Here is a 22,906-nt window from a genome sequence, read left to right as displayed (position 1 = left end):
AAGCCGATAGCTATATATATAATATATAAAAAGAAGAAAACCTGCAAGGAGAAGAAGAAGAAGAAGAAGAAGAAGGAAAAGGAAAAGAAAAAGGAAAATACGAATGCATATAGCATAAGAGCATGGCTGTTTAGTAAATGAGGGAAACAGCCGCACCCACAGCTATCTTCTCCTTCCTCCTTCTTTTAGTATAGGTGATGAAATCGAAGACGAAAAATATGAACGTCCATAAACCTAGCAGCTTCTTGGCTGCCTTCTCTCTCTCTCTAGTCTCTCTAGATGTTTTGTGCGAGCAGCTAAAAAGGTATGTGGCCCTACCACAGGCAATATGCCATATACGGTAGGCATGTCCTATAGTCGACTCTCACTCTGGGAGCTACAGCAGGGAATAGTTGGAAAGCACAGCTGTTCCCTCGTCGTCTATATGACTATAACTGCAGTCGATACTCTTTTCTGTGTACAACTCTCGTAGATGTACATCGCTACTCAAAAAGTTTTAACGCTTGTGCCAGTCAGGGGGGTGAACCTCCCTGTATGTCCATCAACATCGTCATTTCCGAGTGCCAAATACTTAACTATACCACGGGGGGAAAACACTTTGGGAAAGAGGGAGGAGTTTTATGAACTACAACGCACTCGATTTATGGCCAGTACATAAATAAGACCGCGAAGTGCACGTACGAAACCGAGTCTATTTATCGAAACGCAGCCACCCCGAAACATGTCGGTCAAGTTTTGATGCTGTCTTATTGCAACCGTTTGGAACTGGTTGTGGGTCGTGGGCAAGTTTTTCAACCCAGAAATGAGACCCAATTGATGGTTCCCTACATGTCCACGTACGAGCAAATCTAACATTTCTATTTACATATGTTTACTCCCAATAAGAACCCAAAAGGAAAGTATATTAGTCGACGAGACAAGCGAACCGCTTGGCACTGCCAAACGGGGGTCTGTATGTCGTCCTGATGAACGCAGCTCGTCGCTCTGCTGTCACTTGATGAAAAATTCAAGTAGGAGACGTACTAGAAGACCTGAAGCCGAGGTCTGAAACCAGCCGAACCAAAAGAAATCATCAAATATTCATTGAAATAGGTAGGTAGAAATAAGCATACTACTGTACCGTATAGTCTGCTGCTAGATTCAGCAACCGTCAGCAACGATGTAAAAATGCAAAGAAAACGAGCGAAGGTTCCCGCATCTGTTATCAGGTATATACCGAAAAGCGGACCATGTATCTCGGCACAGCATCTAAAACTCAAATGTTTACAGCATCAGGAAATGATCAAGGGAAGGAGGAAAAACAAGAGAAAGACAAAAAAAACTTGTCGCTTTTTGTTTTCTTCTTTCTTTTTATATGCGCAGTTGGCGTAGACTGTGGAATGAACGAATGATGAGATGAATCGATACCCCAGCAGCAGCAGCAGCAGCAGCAGCAGCAGCAGTGCTGGCAAAACCGCATAGATTGCAGGCGGGTCGATTTGGCTGCTGCTATGAGTCGCGCTGTGGCGAATATTTTCCCAGGCTTTGCAAATGGATTCTTGAATGGGTGGCCAACCCAATCGGCCCATTGAATCAGTGACACTTGCGTTGCGTGTGGATGCACTCTCTCTCTCTCCCATTTTCCCTCTGTTTTTGTTGGCCAACTGAAATAGAGAGCGAGGAGAAAAGAAGAGCATCACACATCGTCTGTTTTTTAACACGTCATTTCGACTCTCCACTTTCAGGAAGGCCACCCTCTTTATATTCCCAAATAAAAATGGGCGCCGGCGCCCATTATAAGGCTCGTCACCCTCGTGTTATTTTTTCCTCGTTTTATTTTTATTTGTATTTTTTTTTTTTTTTTTTCGTTAACCTATTATCGAAGTGAATGACCGTTTCGACCGTATATCCCCGGCCCCGGCCGTCGCATTCAATTGAAAACAGACGGCGCGGCAGTCTGCCCGTTTTCATGACGTTCACACAATGCGCCAACGATTTCCACTCCCCCACCATTTTCCACCTTCTGTTCGGTTCCGCTCTATCGACCCCCCCCCCCCCACCCCCACCACCACCCCACTCAACCCTACCTCCTCCTCGTCCTCCTACCTTAATACACACAATAACACGTCAGTTCCATTTACCTTGACACACACACACCGTTTTTTTATTCTTCTCTCGATTCTGGTTGGGCCGAAATGATTTCGTCCGCCCCGGCAGTTTACTCTGTTTGCTTTGCTGATTATCTTTTAATCTATTTTAATGATTTAAAGGTGAACGAATAATGGAGACGTGTCAATGTAAATGTCAATTGGGATTATGGGGATAGATCAAATATCGTTAGATCCGACTTTTGTTAGAAGAAAGGACGAAGTTAAGACTTGGCTTCCTGTTTGTTCAACGTTCGTTCCGCTTATTGGTTCCGCCCCGGTGTATAGTACAGCAAATATTATCTCAACTTCAATTTGCTATGTATGAAGCATAAGATACCGCCATACCGGTATGAATTTACGATTATTATATCTACATGATATAATTCCAGTTGATTTAACTACAAAGGACCGATACATATAAAAGGGAAATGAATAAACTTGGATTATTCTCATTTTATTTTTATTTGTTCATCTGTTCAACACAAATTAAATTTTTTTTTTCTTCTCAATCGTATTAAATTTGACATCTGGTTATGGTAGAAACGCGCATTGCACGGTACATACCCTCTCACAGGCCGACATGGTTATGACACATTCACACACCCACGTATACACACATGCGCACTGGGGTCACGAGGAGTGGGCAATAAAAAAAAAGGGCTCGTAATGTAGAACACTTTTTGTTGTGAGGTTGGTGTGTGAAAACATAAAATATAAAAGCAATATCAAATACATCAACCCGATCTTTTTAAAAAGGAAAAAAAAAAAACGAAGTAACTTGTGTTTTTATTTCGATGACGTAAATGACGATGTTGTCCCTTATACGATATTCAGATGATGGGGAAGCTGCTCGGAGGTGCTATCAGCCAAATGGTATGATAAACAGCAAAGAAAATAACTTAACTTGGATTGACTTGTATGTATAAATGGAACAAATAACAAATGTGTTTTTTTCCCTGGCTCACATTTCATGATTGACTGACGTTACCTTCGTGATGACGCACTTATTTTCAGTATGTATCTAACGCATTACCTCCATTTACGTTTGCAATACTTTGCAAGACGCAAGTCCAAAATAAAAATTGAATAAATAAAAATGGGAAAAGAAAATTAGAAAGTCAAATGTAGACTAACGTTTAAGACCATTCAAAATATTCGCCTGAAAGAAAAGCAATGCCGTGTTACACAGGTCAAGTAGAAGGGTGATAAGTCACATTAAACTGAATGAATACAAAGTGGATACGGTAAAATAAATCAGCATGTAGATTTTCTGAATGGTGATGACTGAAGACTTTTTGAGTTATCCAATCATTCAAATGGTTTCCATTTCTTTTTTCTTTTTCTTTTTTTTCTTCTTCTTCTTCCTCTTCTTATCTTTACATAAATAACAAAAAAAAATGTGGTAGCGTGAAGAAGCAGAAGAGTATAGACACACAAGCACGCACGAAGAGAGTCGGCACCGTCGAGAGTCCCGAAGGATTTGACAACTCTTCACTTCTATTGCGGGGGTCTATGAGAAGAGAAGACCGTCGTCTCTCATCACCCGGCCAGCAGCGCGGCCGGAGGGGCCAGGTATCGATGAATCAAACAGACACTCAAGGCGATCCAGCCAGCTAGAAGAGGATGATTGAAAGACGAGGCTGGATTCCCTCGCTGCATGGCTGCCGGCTGCTCATCTGCATTTAGACAACCACAAACCATCAAGACCATGACACACACACAAACAAAAAAAAGGAAAAAACAAAAAGCCCCATAGACTGGAGCCACTTGGTGTACAATACCGATATAAATATTATAATGCGGCATTTCTTAAAATATTATACAGCAACGTGCAGTCTTGGGAAGTCGGGATGATGTATAGTCAACCAGGAAAAAAAGAACTGCATCAGTTAGAATAATAGTGGGGGATGAATATGACATTTTGGACTGGGAGATACCAGCGTTTGTCGGATATAATTGGACGAAACTAACGACGGTTTGTCTCCGTTCCGGTTTCAAATCAACGTCACGTGCAATTCCACAGAAATAAAAAGCTACACACTTATAGGGATTTCGATCATCATTCCAATTTCCAGTTACAGGCAGGGTTGTTTTTCTACCGTCTAATTTGATGCGCTATCCACTATCTGATCAATTCCTTTGATTGCTATGGGGGTTTTTTCCTAGCTCTTTTGTCCCGAATCTAACTAGCTCGCAGATGAAAAGAAAGAATTGGAACACAGGAGACGGAGATGTTGACGTTTCAAGACTCGTTCGTCAATGAGCCCCGTCTCGTCGACGACCTTCTCCAAAAACCCATTGTTGACCGAACAAATTGCATCAGCTCTTTTATATACAGCCAACTAAATCAAGAAATGGCAAAAAAGGGTTTTTTAAAATATAAAATTGTTTTTGTTGTTATAATGTTATATGGCCCGAGACTTTAAATCAAGGATGGTTAAACGAAAACCAAGTAAGCAGCACACGAAAGTATACGGCCTTGTACTACCCAACCCCCCCCCCCCCCCCAAAAAAAAAAAAAGAGGTTAACAATATCAATTTCCGCCGAAAAAAGAAAGGAGTTCTGGGCCTACACTCTCCCAGACCCTAGATTGACTGTGGGTACACAGGACAACTATAGTGCGTTGACTATTACACAACGTAACGTCCGCCATGTACATCAAGGAGCTCAGCTCATCAGCTGATGCAGGACTCTCTGGTTCTATCTCCCTTAGACGTTCGTTATAGCTGAAAGATTTCCGTTTTTTCTTTCGCCTTCGTCGTCTTCCTGCGCGCTGCTTTCTAGTTTGTCCACCCTCTTCCCGTTCGTTAGATGTAGGATCTTGTTTTTTCAAAAAGTTGACTCTGATGATCTCGCATGGCGGAATAGCTAATCGTCGTCAGATTCCGTGTCTCCCCCCTCCTTCTCTCTCTCTCTCTCTCTCTCTCTCTCTCCGACTTTTTCTCCACGCGAGTCAAGCGCCTGACGGCGTCACTTTGGCCTCATCTTTCTTGAATGTGCTCTCAACATTATCGCGTTTTTTACTCGTATCCAACTCAAAAAACACTTGACTATACTCCACTCTCTTATTACTTATTCCGGCGACGGTATATATATACATATTACGGAGCGACGTTGGCGGCGTTGGCGGCAGCAGCAGAGCTACCATCCGCCGACCTTATATTTGATTGGTGAACTGCTGGGCGCTGCGTCGCCGAGACATTGGTGCGACACCCCGTGTCGGTTTTCCGCCCGCGAGTTTAACGATCGTTGTGTGTGTATCAGGCAACTTGAAATGATTTCAAAGGCAAGTCGAGCGAGAGCGTGCTGCGTGCTCTCCGTCCGTCTGTCGACTCGTCTATAACATATCAGCTCTCGTATTTGGTGCAGACGTTCTTCACTGCGCGGCCGGGAGTAACAGTATATCGCTCTTTCGCTCTCTCTCTCTGCGTCAAAGCTACGAGCTCATCTGCAGTTCACCATCGACACACAAGAGTGTCTCTTGTCCAGTGTGCTGACCAAACCCGTCATCTCTCCGTTTTCAAAAAAGAAACAAAGAAGAAAAGAAAAAGAAAAACCTTTTCAAACAGCGCCTGTATACATCCACACACATCAAAGAACCGTGTCCGTTGAATCACGATCGAAAGCTTGTGGAGATTTTCACTCCCAATTCTACCAGAGTCTAACCGATCGAGCCATCCAAACACACATGCGGATATGCGAGCGGTACTCCACGAGAAGTAGGTTTTGATATTGGAAAAGCATTTCGAATTTCAAAACAAAACGAAACGAAACGAAAAAAAAAATATATACATATAATATATCTTTCAATTTCCCATAGCAAAACAAGATGAATGTTCTTCTTTATGGTTCAATTCCCCGCCTTTTATTTCAGACGGAATACATACGTATAAGTTTTCCCGTCGTTTCCATTGTTTCCCTTTTTTCTTTTGTTTTCCTATTCATCGTTATAGAAAATGCACGGGGTGTTCTGGGTGCGTTTCAGTGCCACGGCGATGGGTTCCATCACGGGCGGCAGACGATCGAGGCCGACGGCGGCCAGCAAATGTGGCGGGATGTGCCGAAAAGATTGTCCCCATTACCAGCACTCACAGACTCCACCCAACAACCCAACACTGGAGACTCAGCGGCGGTTCAACAAAAGATTTTTTTCTTTTCTCTTTTTTCGTTTTTTCTTTTTGAGGGGGCGATGCATCGCTGGTGCGCGGCCCAGCACGAGATGGGCCGGCACCGTGGGAAACGTCGCACCACGCCCGGACACTTCATCGCCATTCCGCCGCCATCATTTTCCCACTGAGGATCGACGCTTATTCCAGAAGGCCGGATCGTGTCGCTACAACCTCTCACTTTCTAGTAATAATGGCCCAGTCAGATGACTGTAGACGGCCGCATTCGTCTCTCGCTTCGCTTCCTACACATATTCCCGCCGTCTATTCCGCTGGACTTTGAAGCCCATCCGCATAGAATATTATCTAGGCCTTGCTCGGTGACCTTTCCTTAGACTTGTCAATGGCTAAAAAAGATACAGTATACCGTACGGAATTTCCCAGCTTCAATATAATAGCGGCCGATCTGCCTATGCCTATACAAAAGCCAATGGATGAATGGAGATGCCGACATTCTTTTCATCCTCTTCTCTTTTTTTAATATCAAATATTTTTTATTATTTGGGGAGGGGAGGGGCTCTTCCTTCAATCATCTACCCAATTATTGATTATTTCATAAAGCCCCGGAGTCCTGGCGGCAGTAGAAAAAGCTTAAAGCTGTTTTGTGTCTTGTTTTTTTTTTAAAAGATGAGACGCGACTAATATTGACTGGTGTTTGTTGCTGGAAAGGTCAGAGACGGGACACGGGTGACAAAAGTGTCACTTTTCCATAGGCAAGGCAAACGTTGGGTCGTGCTGGCCGCGTTTACTTTTGGTTTCTCATCACTATTCAACTGGTAACATTTACGTATTGATCTTGAACTGTCCTGGCAACACACAAGGCAGCAATGTCACAACCCGTCACTTTGTAATATTTAACAAACAGAGAGCTACTATCTAGCTGCTGCTGCTGTTCAATGCATGACCCTGATGACCGCAGGCATTGGAGAATGCCTAACACGGGGGGGATTTTGTGCCATTTCGTTGAAAGGAAGCGCGGAAGGATTGGGGAGGAATTTCACAGGTTTCATCAGGCTAAGCGCTGAAACAGCAGCAGACCCGCCGCCGTTCAAAACATTTACGGCGGGCATTATTACGACGAGCATAAACCAACATCAATACGGTGCCCTCTATACGTACTGTATGTCTATAACAATGCGCAGCTTGGGTTGATTGTTTGTTCGCCGTCAAGTTCATCTGTTCCTCGAACTTCGAACTTGGCTCGGCTATGTACCTCGGCCCCTTTTCTTAGACTGAAAGGGTGGGGTGCCATGAAAGGGAGGGCATCAGAGTCAAATTCACAGATTGGAAGGTTGGGAGTAGCGATCTTTCACTTCTGAAAGGCTGATTCTGCGTACTCTTTGACTTGGCAATATACTTTGTCTTCCCAGCAACTTTAAAACAGTCTCGCCAGTTCGGACTTTGGCGTACTCATTCCTATAGAACAACACTAAAGGATTGCCAGAGAAGTTCGCATTTTTGGCCCAACTCTAAAAACTAGTACAATGAGCAACTTGAAAGAGACCATGATTTTCAATCAATATTGGAATGCACTAGTCTCCGATATCAATCGAAATAAAAGCATCGCTTTTAGTGCTGTCAAAAATATCGACTGCCAGACATATATAGTTCCTTCCATTGGTCTTCAGATTTCAAAAGTGATTGGAAACTATTTTCGTACCATATGAATTCCCGCATTCTCAAATGGTATAGCTTTTTCCAGAGAAATGGGAAATCCTTTTAAACAAGAAAAAACAGAGAGTCTCAAAGAAGGATGAAAATCATAGAAACAGAAAATGGGGAAAAACGGGGATCTTTATGACGTCATTGGGGGATTTGAAAACGGCAGGGCGAAAAACACGAAACACAGCGAAGGCGCTCGCCGCTTGATGGGTACACAAATCGATAACAGCTGATTAGCTGCGTGTCAAGTGTATTCCTCCGGTGACGATCGACCCAGCTCGAAAAAAAAGGTTAGGCAAACAAGAAAGACAGAGGTTTTCTCTCCTAATTGGACTCCCACGGTATACGGCAGGACTATCAAGCGGCTTTACAGGATCCGCTCTTTTATGTCGTGTAAATATAATGAAACGGATAGCCGATAAAAGGAAATTGAAAGGTGACGAGGTTGTAGGAGACGAACGGAATACAACAAAGACCCGTCTAAATATTTCAATTGGAAAAAATAAAAATAAAAAATAAAATCTTACCAGGTAGAATGTGCACTAAAGTCCAGGTGCCAGAGGCTCCTAGCGCCGAACAGACGTAACGACCCGAGTGGAACATTTGGGCCTTGTCGACGAGCAGCTGAGACATGGTGGCCGTCGTCGGTGCTGGCGGCAAATTTTGCTTTTGCTTCTGACTTTTACTGCGATCTTCATCTTCTTCTGCCGACCTTTGAATTGAGGTCGGCTCGACGCTACTTTCAGCGTCGCCGTCGTCGTTTTCGCCGTCTTTATGGTCGCCGCCACCTCCACGGTCCACCCACAAACGTCCGTCGTAGACATGGATTCTAGCGTCCAGCTGACCGTTTCCTCCAACTTGGTTCGACTGGTATAACCAATTCAATATCTGTTCAAATAAAAAACGAGCCCAAATAATTTATCTGCTATAAATCCAGCAGATGTAAACAATTGACATTTATACATGTAGGCGCTAATAAATGTTTACGTACTATGTTTTACACATAAGCTTACTACGGTACTACTCTGTGTTTTATTTCATCTGATTCAATGCTTTTTGCAATAATCAATTGTATTGGCCGAAGGATCGAATAACATTTAGTATTCGCGAGTATTCGCTTGTAAGAAAAACTATTAGGCCTATAATCCACCTCGAAATATATTGAATGATAAGAAATTAATTAACTAATAATAGATTGATTCCGTCAATATAAAGAGTAAAGCTCCTTTTCCGATAAAGAAAACTCAAATCGTTGAATGTTTGTTTGTTTGTACTAGGACGGAAGCCGACGAACTCGTCTCGCCAACACAGAAGAAAAAGAAGAAGAAAGAAAATCAGAAATGGGAAAAAAGTAATTTAGAAGAGCGTCGGCTGGCGCCGCTGGTGCTGGTGGTGGGCGCTTCATTTAAATAATGCGGCTGAACGAGCATCACGTCGGGAACCTCAGCTCTGTCCTCTCTACCAGCAAAACCTCTTGATTGCAGCCGTGGCAAACGGAATCTCGTCTTTAGTAGAAACTTTGTGAGGATATACTGTAGAGAAGAAAGTGTACGAAGCAGCAACATCCTTGGATACTAAAGAGCGCCGAGAGAGCGCCGAGAGAGAGAAATAGAGAGAGAAATAGAGCCGATGGATGGACGAACATAGAGAGGGACCGAAAAGCAAACTCTGGTGAATTCTCTTTCTTCAACATCTCTCTCTCTTTTTCTCTCTTATTCTCTCTTATTCTCTCTGGCTCCTTGCGTCTTCTTCGATCAAAGGCTACAATCCACCTAACCGCTGTGAAATACCTCGGTTCTCCTCAGACTTCCTTCCTCCTTCCCTCCTCACAAGTTTCGCCGAGCGTCGGAAGACTCTTTTCTATGCATCAACAACACGACTCGAGAGAGAGAGAGAGATAGTACCGTACACGTAAGGAGAGATGAGCAAATGAGGGGGAGGGGAGGGGAAGGGGGTTCTTATTGACAGTATATATACCCAACTTTTGAAATAATACACAGCGCTCCTCCGTGGCCGCCGGAAATGAATGAAACCAAGTTCGGTCCGCCAGGATTGTGGCTTGTGTGTGTGTTCATCTATTCCCTTTACGCACGCAAACTATGCGCACCATCTTTTGAATGGACAGACGATGAGATACATATTAGATGTATACCTATACTTTATAGAATTAACATCACTCTACCAAGGATTTCTTATTCTCCAAAGCTAATACACTTGATAGTTTTAGCACGCGCACGAGCATGTGTATAGACGTCGGGGGGTTGTAAAAACGGGGTCTGCAATGAAATAGATGCGTAGGGGGAGGAACTGCCAGCGGCCCTGTGATCGTCTGTTTCGGGCACTTTCAGCACTTTCTCTTATTTGTCTCACTTTTTCATCCATAAAGGGTAGATAGAGATATTGAGTTTGCGTTGCAGAATGGAGAACGGAGAATGGAGTGGGCGGCAATGTTATAGTTTGCACTGTGTTTACATAGGCGGATTGTAAACCATGATACTATACCTATGACAGTTGGTAGGCTGCACGCAATGAAAACGGATATTACTTACTGCGGGACAAAGTGAAGCGGAAACTCGTAGAGAATCATTAGCTAAGCCGAGGGAAATCTTCAAAGTTATACACACATAGTCGCGTCTACTACGTCTACTGTCTATTCTCTAGTCGGAACTCGTCCCACTTAATGAATATTTTTATCTCTATTTATTAGGACGTCGTGATGAGACGAGGGAGCGACGAGCGGGCGCGGGATCGGGGATCGGACCTAAAGGAATGAGCTTCCGGCTAGATACATTTGCCGGTGTATTTGCATTTTCCCGGTGGGAAACGCAATGCCCGAGAATGCGTCCGTCCAGTAAACCCAGACTGCGTAGACCTAGCTATTAAATGAGCCAGTAAACCTATGACGACCATCTGAAACTGCATGAGCTGGAATGCCTATCGCTATTAGGCTATGGGCTGCATTCTAAATAAATCAGGCGGGTGATGCATCATCCTGCCGACGTCGTTTCACTCAGCTTCCTCCACTAATCACCAGATATTAAATCGTTAAACCTTTCATTCTACGCCGGCAGAAATTTCACTAGGCCTAATTAGCGGTCTTCATTGATGGAGTCTGTTTTGGGTTGCTGACCTTCACCACCCATAGGCCATAGCGAGTAGCGACCACTCGCTGGGTCTAAACAACTTTTGAAAGTCCTTAGAAATTTGTAATCAAAGTCAGAAGCGGGAAAAATTTCAATAATTGACTTGACAAATGCAATCCTTTCACTTCTGCCTTCAAATTTTCTTTGATTTCCGTGTTAAGACTGTTTGTTCGTTTTCGGTTGTTTATCTTGCGCAGTTATAAAATATTTCCAGTGGTCGCACGAGTCAGCTTTCGTTAGATCATAAGGCCTCGCTTAATTATATTTAAAAAAATTGCTCACATGAAAAAAGGCGAGTTATGAGTTTAGTCGTGACTAGCGCCAGCGGGTGAATAACCAAGTATGCAGTTAAAAGCTAGTACGTACCCAACTACCGAAACACTTACAGTAGTTTTATTATACTTAACTTATTATATTATAGTTGCTTTGATATGTGGGCAATAACTACTAACTTTAGATTAACAGTATAACTATCTGTGACCCTTTTGTTTGACTGGAATACGTTACAACATAATACGAATAAGTTTCGTGACATGGTCTTTCATGGCAATAACACAACAATTCTTCATTACAATTAGGCCTAGACACAAACTGAGTCGGACGGTTGTGAATGAATCATGATGTAGAGAGAACGATGTGCTTCTTGTTATAGGGCCCCTTTACTGGAGCCCACAATAGCTTCTGCATTGAATGCTGCGCTCTTTCACGGCAATGATTTATAGAAAAGTTTGTCCGGAGGAGTTGAGGGAAAAATTCAATTGGGTACGTATGCGCTGACTCGACATTTTGAGATTTTGAGGCAGAGCGCATTTCGCGCTTACTGCGGGGCGCGTTCTCTTGTATTGTAAGTTATACACGATTCAATTGTATGATTCGATTTTAGAGTCTCAATCAGAGCGTTTTGAATTTTTGTCATTTTTGTACTTCTTTGTCTGTAAGCGAATCCTGCAAATAATACGTAGAATACGCATGTAGAAGCCTAAAAGAATAAAAAAGTTAATAAAAAAAGAGAGAGAACAAATGAAAATTCGGGAAACCTTTAACTCCCATCCTCCCTCCCATCCAAATAAGTATATCGCGTGCATAGCTAATAATTAAAAACTAGATGAAGGCGTCATATGAGAACATCATCCCCCCAGATCGAAACACCGAAATAATGGTCTGAAACCCAATTTAAAAGTTTACGGTTTTACCTGCGATATTGTCTTTCCATGCCCTCTCAAGCGTTTTTTTTTCAATAGGGACTACCATGGCACACTCTATCAGGGAATTTTCGATTAAAAATTTTCAATTGGTGAGAGACAAGATGAGACGCAAACAAAAAAAAAATGAAATGTGCACAGCTTACAATCAAAGCGATTCTGTCATGCGTAATAATTAAACGAAGCCATCGGGAAATAATGAATGAAAAAAGAACGATAGAAATATTTATATATGGCCGCTAGTCATCGTTTCAGCAATGCGATTTCGCGCCTTCCTTTCATTTTGCCAAATATGTGAATTAATCGTCCAGATTAATATTCAATTTATCGATGCAAAAATTTTGCTCCTGGCTATTAAAAGTATCCTTTTAAAAATAAAACGAAAGTTTTTGTTTTGTTTTGTTCTTTTTCAAGCATTAATTGGGCATTGTAATGTAAAACCATATCAGAAGAACGACAACAAAAAGCAGTAGACAACTAGACATCCTACATCCTCCAACAAATTTGTACGTTTTTAAAATGTAGTTGATTACTGTAATGTGCAGTGTACACACAGTTGTTTGCAAGACACATTTTTTTATCAAGTCGCAGCTTATTGTTATTAGAAAAAAAACCTGTTTAAGGAATTCTTTAAGACAATGTTAGAATAAATTTATTAAATTACTATAGTTGTTTTGCCGCGTTATATACTGGTTATATAATATGTATATCCGTATGACGAATGTTATTTTACATACGGTACCATAGGCCTACCAAGAACGACCACGAACCAGATTTTCAATTATTCTTCTTAGTAATTGGCGATTAAAATGCAATGAAATCCGAACTCACTTGACCGTTGCGGCTCCAGAGGAGAAGAGATGCGTCAACGGCCGGTGTGATGACGCACGTAAGGTTCAACATCGATCCTTCATGAACGTAGACTTCGGGTCCGTTTAATATCTGAATGTGCGGCTCTGTTTGACATTTCAGCCAACGAGAAAAAATCATGATTCATCATTTAGTAAGTTAAACTCATCAGATTTGATTAATTAGGGCAGGGATATAGCCTGCGAAAGCTTCATTAAATATTGATTCAAATGATCATCAATCAGATTAATTAATAAACTTTGATAGCAAAAATGCGAGCCAAACAATTTTCTTGATAATCCATTTGAAATTTTGATGATGTATACAATATGTTTCTATTGCTAAACTAAAAAATTAATAAAAAAAAATAAAAAATATTTCCACACGCCACGCACCGGTACGAATGGAATAGGTTTTCTAATATAGTTGTTTTTTAACATTCAGTTTACCAACTTCTGACAACGTCAAATTTTTTTTTATTCTTTTTTGTTTGTTTAATTTCTGTATTAAGCTACTAATATTAAGTAGATATGAAATATTGTTATGTAATTAAAGATACAAAGGTGATTTTCGGGACGGGACGAGCGATAAGTCGGATCGAGTTAGGTCAGAATTTTTTGCAACTAGCAAGATGAACGACTAACGAGGTGATAGTCGAGTGACATTCTATTTATGGATTAGTGTCCTCTTATAACAGCATAAGTCAGCCCATAAATAAAACTGTATGAATATCGTCTAAACGGGCATGATGTAGACGTGTTTCCATTTAACCCCGAGCACGTTCTGCTCCTACTTGAATTCTTAAAAAAGAAGGAACTAAACAAAGAACGGAATCAAGAGAGAGTCAGCAGAACTCTTGAGCAGAAAGCGAATGCTGACGATCCTCAGCGGGATTATACAGCATTCGCGTGACTTCTCCACAGTCCATAGAAATGGTGTCGGCATGACCGTGCGTGCTGTACCGTATAGTCTTGCAGGGGAAAAAAAAGGCAGGATCGATCGGCCTTTTTTTTTTCCTTCTTCTTCTTCCTCTTTGCGCCTTTGTTAGTTCTGATGGCCACCGTGGCTCTAGTTACAAAACTACAGAACGTCCGAGAGAAGCTCCGACCGATCTATATAATAGCCTGGCTCCGCTCTACACGTGTAAGTCTGACACTTTGAACGAAACGTCCGGAACTAGTCAGCCGGCCGACTTTATTGCCCTTTCTGTAACTAGTCCGATCCTCTAGAGTTTGCTCGGGTCAGCAGTTTTTCTCTTTTATTTACTTATTTATTTTTTCCTTTTTTATTCCAAGCTGGCTCTCAAATCAATCAACCTGTGGGGCACCTCTACGCCAAGACCGAGTCTATATCTAGCTTTAGAATGTGTGTAGAATATAGCGAAGGATTGTTACTTGCAAAATGCGACTTACCGATTATGTGAAGTCGAATGACGTGCGTCCGCAATGGGGTGCTACTTAATTGACATTCGTAATTACCTGCGTCCTCCAGCGTCGTTGCTGGACAAACAGGGGAAACAAATGCCCAATTAAAATCATTTTCTTCATCTTCAAAGTATGCTTTCAATTGTCAATTAGAGAAAATTGTAGTAGTTTTAACATAAGCTACGAAAAAATAGCCTAGATATTTTTGATAACTTTGTTTGGCAATTCTTCGTGCGTCTACTCCGTCTACTCATATGGCAAATAGAATACCGGTATTATATATAAATCTACCTTTAATTTGCAACGTCCATTCGGGAGAAGTGGACACGTGAAGTCCTCGGAACCGTCGGTCGGGAGTGTACGTGTCTGTGCCGACCGTGAGGAGGTTGACATTTCGGTTGTCATGTGAATGGTCCGGCCCAACCCACGAAACCTGTACAGAAAATAACAATGTCAAAATGGTCAAAAATAAATAAAAGGGGAGGAAAGAGATTCAAAGAAATATGCGACATGACAGTGTCGTTATACACCGTTATCCACCGTTATACACCACACATAACAATAAAATATGAGAGCAAATAATAAGCCCTTTAAAGAAAAACGAGTATGCTGTTTGTGTACGTGAGTTGCCTCTGTACACCATTTGCAATCTATTATTGATTGTTACATCACAGCACACCAAACATGTACGCTAACGATCGTATAGATAAATGTATACGAATATAATATACGAAGCTAGTCGATCGTATATAGCTACAACTCAGCGTAACGCATCATCTTGCAAATATCTATGTGCAATGCGCTCCATCTTCTTCTTGTTGTTTCACGACAGGAAAAGCATATCATATAGCACATCAACCAACAGCAAGCAGCCTTTTGTATATACGATGTTTTTAATCTTGTACATCAAAGCGTTGGTGTTTGAATACTTTGCGTATAAAGCAAAATACACGATGATAAATTTTTTGTCTTTAAGAAACATTCGTCTTTTCCTTTTCTGTAAACATAACTCTACTATACACACCGAATCTTAATTATATATCCAGAAGTAGGATAATATAGGCTGCTGTTATTCAGTATCGAATTGTGGTTTTCCAGCACTGGTGATGGGGGAATTATACATTGAAATTTTGCGTCCGCGTGACCCGAGTTTTATTTCCCGATGTCGTCAGTACGTGATGGAAAGCAAGCCTCGGGCGGCATATGTCTACATGCCCATCAGCACGGATAGTATAGAGACAGTGTCGCCAAAATACTGCACTGGTTATAAAACAGCAGCCTCAAATAAACGCGAGTTCTCCATGGAAAACTTTGCTTTTATCTAGATAGTCCCGCCATATTTATTGGGGAATGAGCATAATATAGTAGTACGTGGCCATTTACAGCTATACTGTTCTATGAAAATGATGTGAAATTCGATTTAAAAAAAAAAATAATAATAAATGTGCATAGCCAACGTCCTTTTTTTTTCTACGAAATGTCGCAGTTGTTTGATTTACAGTCCTGCACTTGTATATTTCAACCGTACAAAAGTCCAATACATATTCCTGCACTTTTGCCATAAAAAAATCGACTGTAAATCGCCTTATTTCGGCAGCAATGCTCTTCGATGTTGACACCATATGGCAACACCAATTTTGACATAAACTGTGTGTGTCAGCTAAAGATTGGGTGGCTTAAATTTTTTTTACGAAATATGATTTGAAAAATCAGAAAAATCCAAATAAAAGTGACATCTATTTTAGAAAACTTGCATAAGTATTTGCATTCGAGTATTGATCGTCGCCTAAACAGTTGAGTCGGGCACACACAGAGAGATTATATAGAGAATATACGTAGGCTACAAGAAAAGTAATGTGCTGTAAATCCATGTAACAAAGTCTCGTTATGTATGCATATTTAGTCTATTCTGCTGCAAGGGACACGTCGTCTTCTATACGCCGGTAGGCCGGAAGGCTGTAGACATTCGCCATTTGTATTATAGAGCGCTCGGTTTTCAAAGAGAGAAGCCATCTTAATAGGGATACTCTCATCTGCTGTTCTCGGGAAGGGACAAAGTTAGGCCGTCTAATGTGGACTCGTGTTCTAGTCTGAATTTAATGGCACGGATCAACCAGAAATGTAAACGCATAGGAGACGAGCCCCGCCTAAGATGCAGTATGCTGAGAAAAGTGCTCAATACGACATTTAAACTCGGATGTATTTCGCTTTATTATTGATGGCATTATCTTGGACTCAATGAGTCACTTAGCAGTTCGCATATATTATGCCCATTACAGTGTAATGGCAGGAATCGCTCGCCAAACATTTTGAAGTGTTTAAACGCCTTGAAGTGTTTAGAAGTTGGTGGTCTTGCGCTCTTTCTTCTTTGAATGAGTCTCGTAAGTGTTTCAATTTCAAATAGTATCGACGGGAAGGTGAACGAAGAGTGGCGTTGAATGGAAGGCCCTGAATCAATATTGAGAATGAATAAGCGAAAAGCAGCAGCGGTATCCTATACTATAAAATATATCTATATAGCTGCTGAGCCCTTTGTCCGATTCGCTACAAATGATGATGCTGAAGCACGGTAGAGCTAGAGTGGGTACACAAAAGCCATTTGTCTATCTATACTGAAGCCTATAAGCTATATGCATAAACAAAGTTGGTGAGGCAATACAATCTAATAATAAGAGTGAGAGTAAGAATCTATTCCTAGTACCGCGTATATCTATCCTCTCAGATTAGCGATACATATACGTGTGCTTACAGGCACCTGCGCCCTTCTTCAAATAGTAGCTGCCTAGCTGGTATACACTATACAGAGCACAATTGAATTCTCCGCTTTGTGATACAGTGCAATTGCATTTGCATGCGTTTAGTTATTATGTCTGGATCTAAGCAGCATTTGATAACTGAAGCGCATCTACGAGTAATGCTACTTCTCTTTTTTCTCATGCTAAAAAAAACGTTAATGGAGCTGAAATATTCGTTTTTAAATAGCAATTTGAAAAGAAAGAAAAAGGAATACACAAGAAGAAGTAGCGCACAATTAGCGCTGATGTTCTCGCTTCCAGTTCCAGCATATTTTAAATTATAAAATTAATTAAACAACGTCTCTGAAAGCAAGGAAAATAAGTATTTGTAGTTGGCAAATTAAAGGAATCAACTATGAATGAGAGAAGTAGGCCTAATTGGCTGTCGAAAATATAACTCGCGTATAGGGCGAATGCATTTACCTCGCGCGAGGCACTGCAGTGTGAATATAAATTCACTAAATAGTAAATAGTATCCTTAGAACGAAATCCATATGGAACGCCATAGGGACAAAAAATTAACTGCTCCAAAGTAAGCATTAATTTTTTGCTCTCCAAAAATAAGTGCTCACAATTTAGTGGTCTCTCGCATCCGCCCTCTAGCGGGCGGTTCAAAATATTTCGCTATCAATGAAAATATTGACAATTGAATATCGATTAAAATCTAATTTTCGAATACATCAGCGTCGATCATCGTCTTACCCCATCACCTCCGCCACCAGCCCATCACCCTTCTGTCCTGTGATTTTTTTCGTGTTTTTTTTTTATGATTCCATCTTTGTCTTCGTGACTAGTACTTCGTCGATACTTTTTCTTCTTCCCCAGCAGAAGTAACAATATTAGTCCTAGCATGTTCCGATGTTCGGCATCGCCGGAATCCGGAATAGATGCATGGCGTATTTCAGGATTCTCGGAAGACCTTAGGGGTTACCGGGTTGGCAAAGGTTATGAGGCAAGAAAAAGAGCATTCGAATTTAGAAATCCCATAGTTAAGCTAAATATTTGATTTTAATCGATAGCTTCTAACTCCTCTCACAAGCAGGCGGAGAAACGAAATATTTTGAACCGCCCGCTAGAGGGCGGATGGGAGAGAGCACTAAATTTTGAGCACTTATTTTTGGAGAGCAAAAAATTAATGCTTACTTTGGAGCAGTTAATTTTTTGTCCCTATGGCGTTCCATAAATCCATGTTTTTTCCTGCAATAATGGGTTAACAATAACTAATAGAATTTAAGTTTGTTCGCTCTCAATTGACATATTTCCTAATAAGTAATAATCGATTGGAACGAATTAATTGTGAAAAGTACTTTTTTTTTAATGTGTTTTTTTCCTTGTCCGTGCTCACTCGCTTGGTTATTTCGATGTTATGCGTTATTACTTCAACGGAAAAGTTGACACTAGTGTATGAAAATTGTTTAGTTTCAAAGACAATTTCCATTAGATTTTAAGAACCTTGAAATACGAACAGCACAGCATGCATGGGCTACACCGGGCTATACAATACACATCGGTCCAAAATGTCTGCTATTATTAAATAATCTTGTTGAGTTACCTAGGATTCAAGAATGAAACGAGATTGTTCAGCCAGTTCAGGGTTATCAGATTATATGTGATTAATTCAATACAATTTTTGGGAGAAAAACTGCAAATTATTGATCGGGACTATATGATGAATAATAACCTGGACTCGATCGCATAACCAAATAATGGCGCGTGTGTGTCATAACTCATAACCGACAACTTTCAGCTTTTTCTCTTCTTTTGTTTCGTCAACTTGTATAACATAATAATGGTTTGATGGATCATATGACATAACATTGTGCAGACTTGACATTTGAAATAAATGGAAATAATAAGCCCAAGGTCTTACCGTCCAATTTCCAGCGACGGCGACTCGACAAACTAGGAACGCCGTTTGACCAACAACGACGGCCACGTCGGAAGAGGCCTCCAAATCGAAATAGGACTCTGGCCAGCGGAAATCCGACGGGTATTCGTCTTCCGGAAAATCGGCGAAATCATCCGTTTTCCCCTTGGCAGCCGCCGTAGTAGTTCGGCCGGATGGCGAGTCGTCGGCATAGTCTTTAACGACGCGATGGTGATGATGGAGACGTTTCAGAAGCGATTGAGTCCCAGCAGTGCCGCCCCCAGCTGAAAATCCCCAATAAAACGGAATAATTACTAGGGGGTGTAACTTGTGTATTTTTTTTTTTTTTATTTATTTTTTTTTTCAAAACTAGCCCGTCATTTAAGAAATCAATTTCCGGGGCTATGGCCAATTCATCAGCTCAGAGTCGACGTCGTTCGACACGAAATATCCGTCATCTCTCGTTCCCTTTTGAATTCAGTGACTCTTGAAATATGCAGACGAATCGATTGGCACACACTACGACTACACCGAGATGACAGGAAAACCTTTCAAACAAAAAGAAAGAAATCCCAGGCTCTCTCCTTTCTTCCTTTCTTGGCTGGGGGTAAAAACTCAAAAGTAAACCGAGGACTGCCAGACGGCATTTCTCCGTTCACTTTCTTGTCCCACTTTACTTGATTCCCCCCCCCCCGTTTTTTTTCGTCACTGCTTATATCTAATCTGAAAGAATCTACGTGACTCTAAAGAGAGGGAAATCGAGTTACCGTCATCATCGTCCAGAAACATCCAATAAAGAATCGCGTCTCTTTTGTCTGTTTTGTCGCTTGCCGCCCGTCCTTCTCTCCGTTCCATCGCTTCTTCCATCGCATTTTCTTATAGAAAGCTCCTCGCTCGCCAACGATAGAGCAAACCCAAGGAATGTATAACAACGCAAAAAGAGAGAGAAACAATGGGATTGCTGGGTAGTACCGCACAAGACAAAAGACAAAGAGAAAAAAAAGACCGCCCCATAAAAAAAAAACCCTGTTTTGAAGCTGTCATCGCATTTGCTGCTGAATCACTTTCTATCGATCGGGCGCATAACAGAAACATTATCGACGGCTTTCAAATAAATTCCCCCGCCCCCCCCCCTCTCGTCCTCTTTTTCTTACAAATAAACCATTCCGCGAGTCCGTATATATACTACGTCTTCTGGCTTTATTGTGTCCTGTGAACAGAATAGCAAATGAGGCAAATCACCCAACAAATATTGATACAGCCATCCGGCCAGCCAGCCAGCAGCTATCTTTCTCCACCGCTCTATTCTCCCTCTCAACGGAGGAATATGGACTGAAAAGGGGGGGGGGGGGGCTGTCGAATGATGATTCGTTAAGTTTTGCCAATCTGCTCCAGTCATCCCGTCAATTGCTGTTATTTTCCATTATTTTCTTAGCTGCTGTTGATGTTTTGATTGCTGAAGCCATTCGACACGGGCTAATAGAATCGGCGCGTTAGTATACAACAAATAAAAAAGGGAAGAAGAAGAGCGGAACACTCATATAGTAGGCCCAGCCCTGAACAAAACCAGACCCATAATCGAATCTTATTGTTTTTCCAGTTGTATGCAGGCAGACGCAATTAAATGTTCATTTGAAATAAGCATATCAAAGTTGTGATAATTTTGATCCTATTTTAAGCATCGCCGGAAGTGAGCAATCAGGCCTCGAAGAAAAAAGTTTGTATCATGTAATAAAAGTGATGCATCTTTTGTTCTCGGAATCCGAAAGGCTGATGCATATATAAATAGCCGAGAGTTGAGTTGATGTTTTCCAAAAAGTCCAAGTTTTTCATGGCTGGTTTGTTGGACTCGATTGCATCGCATATTTGTATGCATTAACATTCATGTTTTATTTTCCTGACATGAGAGTCTTGAGAGAGCAAGCATGCATGGGTCGGGTGGCACGGCTAGGATGTGGGAAATATACTGTATTGTATATATATACACTTTTGGAAATGATTGATATTATACACTCGTATGCATGTTCCGCCTCATTAAAAAGTCTACGCTACCGAAACCGCCTACGTGTTGCGCGGTGAGTCTTCCGTCTATAATGCTCTACCTTTTTTACGCCAGTTTCCCTACGCCTTCAAATATACACACATATAACACACGATAATAAACGCGGCGAGCCAAGTGAGCCACAATTTCTGTCAATAGGAAGCTGCTGCTCCTGCTGCCTGCTGCCGGATGCTGCGGGGAGGAGGGAACGTAAAGGCGGAGTTATGGTGAACGTTTCACGGATGGCTGATGGTAGCAAATGCCAAATGTTGCACAACGTTTCCCAACGAGCGACAGCATCGTTTTTACAAGGGCCGTTGCATATAAGAAGACGACGCCGAGATTTCTTTCTTTTGCAGACTCCCCGAAAAGAAGATGCTGGGCCATGCAGAGCCGGCCAGAGCGCTGGCAAAGAAGTGAAGCGTTTCACGACAGGAAAATGTAGAGGCCAGCCTCGACACCCCTCATTTGTATCGTTCGTTACACTACACCTGACTGCTGGCGCGCAACAACGACTGCATCTACGCCACAGAACATATTAGTCGCAAGTCCCAAGAATTTTCCCCCCGTCTAACATGGCGGGCGTAAGCAGCAGCGGCTGGCAGCAGCGGCTGGCAGCAGCGGCTGGCAGCAGGCATATGGTGCTGCGGCACCCAATCTCGACTTCTTTGCGCGCGAGTCTTGACGAGATTTGAGATAGGAAGTCAGAGTCACGGCTAGTGATCAGAGTAGCCAGCCGGCAAATGCCATATACCTTGCCGATTCCACTTGAGAAGCCCCTCTCCAACGGTCACAGACATCAAATCACGTTCACCAGTTCCCCTATCTCTCGTTTCTATTCTCCGGTAGTCTCTAGCTAGCAGCTAGCTCTCTCCCTTCAGCCTCTCTCCCTTCAGCCTCTCTCCCCCTTGTGCGTTTTCTTCGTTTTCTTTTTTGCTGGACTTTTCCCCTCCGTCCGTAGCATCTTTATTTCGACGTTTTCGCGGCCTTTGTACATTTGTTGAATCCTTTGCAATGACAGGATGACTATTATATAGCTACTAAATATTCGATATCTCAATATAAGGTCCAAGTTGAATGAAAAATATGATTTCTCAAAAGGACAAAAGGGAAATGATTGCCCTGCGCACTATGGTCGGAATCAAAGCTGGACGATATAGCCTATAAGGATAAGATATAGTCACGCTGTGATGGCCAAGTTTCGCGTCGGGTTTCGTGCGATGGCCGAGCGACTTCAATAATATATCTCCTGGTAGCCTAGTAGCCTAGTACTATCTGTATCAGACCATGCACCTAGCACCCTGACCAAAGTTGACCGTGATCCTTGGAGTTATAACACATAGTAGATCTCTCTAGTCTCTAGGTATAGACTTATAGACTATATAGAGAGCGGAGTTGGGAAGGGGGGGGGGGTTGGCCCGTTGGCTGTTTGCGAGTCGGATTGAGTTGGGAAACGTGACAAAGAGGAAAGAGATAGAGAGAGAGAGCTAGGCGAGCAGAGTTAAAAGTCGAATGCGCTATAGTGCAAGTATATCAGTATAACTGCAGCCCAGTCCAATGCTCAATGATGTCCCTCCAACAACTCAGCCAAACCCGTGCGCTAGCTTAGAGTAGATGCCTTTCAAGT

The 22,906-nt window shown here is 41.9% G+C and overlaps 1 protein-coding gene across 1 annotated transcript in view; it reads right to left on the bottom strand.

The window, feature by feature from the left end:
- Nucleotides 1-2,812: 2,812 nt before the first annotated feature.
- The window catches only part of LOC124348543, a 31,975-nt gene continuing 11,881 nt past the window's right edge, over nucleotides 2,813-22,906 (bottom strand). The window contains exons 2-7 of the mRNA XM_046798774.1: nucleotides 19,242-19,522; nucleotides 14,868-15,009; nucleotides 14,565-14,651; nucleotides 13,135-13,259; nucleotides 8,486-8,846; nucleotides 2,813-3,805 (exon numbers count right to left, since the gene is read on the bottom strand). Of these exons, the coding sequence (XP_046654730.1) occupies nucleotides 3,669-3,805; nucleotides 8,486-8,846; nucleotides 13,135-13,259; nucleotides 14,565-14,651; nucleotides 14,868-15,009; nucleotides 19,242-19,522 (1,133 nt within the window). The 3' untranslated portion in view covers nucleotides 2,813-3,668. The remainder of the gene's footprint in view (nucleotides 3,806-8,485; nucleotides 8,847-13,134; nucleotides 13,260-14,564; nucleotides 14,652-14,867; nucleotides 15,010-19,241; nucleotides 19,523-22,906) is intronic.

This window comes from Daphnia pulicaria, chromosome 7 (genome assembly GCF_021234035.1).
Source record: "Daphnia pulicaria isolate SC F1-1A chromosome 7, SC_F0-13Bv2, whole genome shotgun sequence".
Taxonomy (NCBI): domain Eukaryota; kingdom Metazoa; phylum Arthropoda; class Branchiopoda; order Diplostraca; family Daphniidae; genus Daphnia; species Daphnia pulicaria.
Note: the sequence above shows the minus strand (reverse complement) of the source record. Positions and strands in the feature narration are given on the sequence as shown.